The sequence below is a fragment of the Chiloscyllium plagiosum genome, chromosome 32 (genome assembly GCF_004010195.1).
Source record: "Chiloscyllium plagiosum isolate BGI_BamShark_2017 chromosome 32, ASM401019v2, whole genome shotgun sequence".
Lineage (NCBI taxonomy): Eukaryota > Metazoa > Chordata > Chondrichthyes > Orectolobiformes > Hemiscylliidae > Chiloscyllium > Chiloscyllium plagiosum.
In genome coordinates this window covers 39,009,364-39,010,481 of record NC_057741.1, presented here as the reverse complement: position 1 = coordinate 39,010,481, position 1,118 = coordinate 39,009,364, and the positions used below count along the sequence as shown (strand labels likewise).

Here is a 1,118-nt window from a genome sequence, read left to right as displayed (position 1 = left end):
CCTTGACCAACCCCCGATACCCATCACTCCACCACTGGCAGCCCAGCCCCCAGTTGCCTGGGCCCAAGCTTTGAAATCATTTACCTTAACCTTTCCACATCGCGAGCCTCCAAAAAATTCCAAACCCTTACCTCTTTGACTGACCTATTGTCTATAGGGTGTTACAGTGGCTCAGTGGTTAGCACCGCTGCCTTACAGAGCCAGGAACCCCAGTTCAATTCCAGCCTTGGGTGACTGTCTGTGTGGAGTTTGAACATTCTCCCCGTGTCTCCGTGAGTTTGCTCCAGCCTCCTTCCAGATGTCCAGTCCAAAGATGTGCAGGTTAGCTGAATTGGCAATGCTCAAGTGCCTATAATGTTCAGGGATGTGTAGGTTAGGTGCGTTAATCAGGGGTAAATATAGGACAATGGAGTAGGGGAATGTGTCTGGGAGGGTTACTCGTTGGAGGGTTGGTGTGGACTTGTTGTGACGAATGGCCTGTTTCCACACTGTAGGGGTTCTATGACTTGTATCGTATTGTGTGGCAAATTTCTTAGAATACCTGCTCGAGGTTCCTTGGGATTTTATTCAGTTGTTAAAGGCACTATATAAATGTGTTGTTATTTCAGTTGCCAATGTGCTATTTTTCCACCGTGCACCTGAGTTTCTCGAAATGACTGGGAGTTGGTGCAGCTTCAGTTCAGACGAGAAAACGAGGGGTTGGTGGTTAATAGTAAAACTGTTACTCTGGCTTCCTGAGGTCACAGGCCCACAAAGAGCTAGTGCAGAATGAATTAATTGAATGAATGAATGAGTGAGAATGTGTTTCCTGTCCCTAACTCTCACTAAGCCAGCTGGACCACTTCAGTTCAGAGAGAGACAGAGAGGTTGCCACCAGCTCTCTCACTCCTGCTTTCAGCTCCAGCCCTGACCATGGCTGTCCCTCCAAGTAAAAGGAGCCGACATCAGACCAACAGCATCAAGCCTCAGAAAGTTTCAATCGAGGGGAATATTGGTAAGTGCTGAAGAGCTTACACACATACACACACACACACACACACACAAACACACACAACACAGACGCACCACACACACACACACACAAACACACACACATATACACAGACAGACACGCACTG

The 1,118-nt window shown here is 47.9% G+C and overlaps 1 protein-coding gene across 1 annotated transcript in view; it reads left to right on the top strand.

Annotated features, from left to right (window-relative positions):
• Positions 1-826: 826 nt before the first annotated feature.
• LOC122539294 (deoxycytidine kinase-like) overlaps positions 827-1,118 on the top strand; it is a 21,159-nt gene continuing 20,867 nt past the window's right edge. The window contains exon 1 of the mRNA XM_043673988.1: positions 827-994. Coding sequence (XP_043529923.1) covers positions 913-994 — 82 coding nt within the window. The 5' untranslated portion in view covers positions 827-912. The remainder of the gene's footprint in view (positions 995-1,118) is intronic.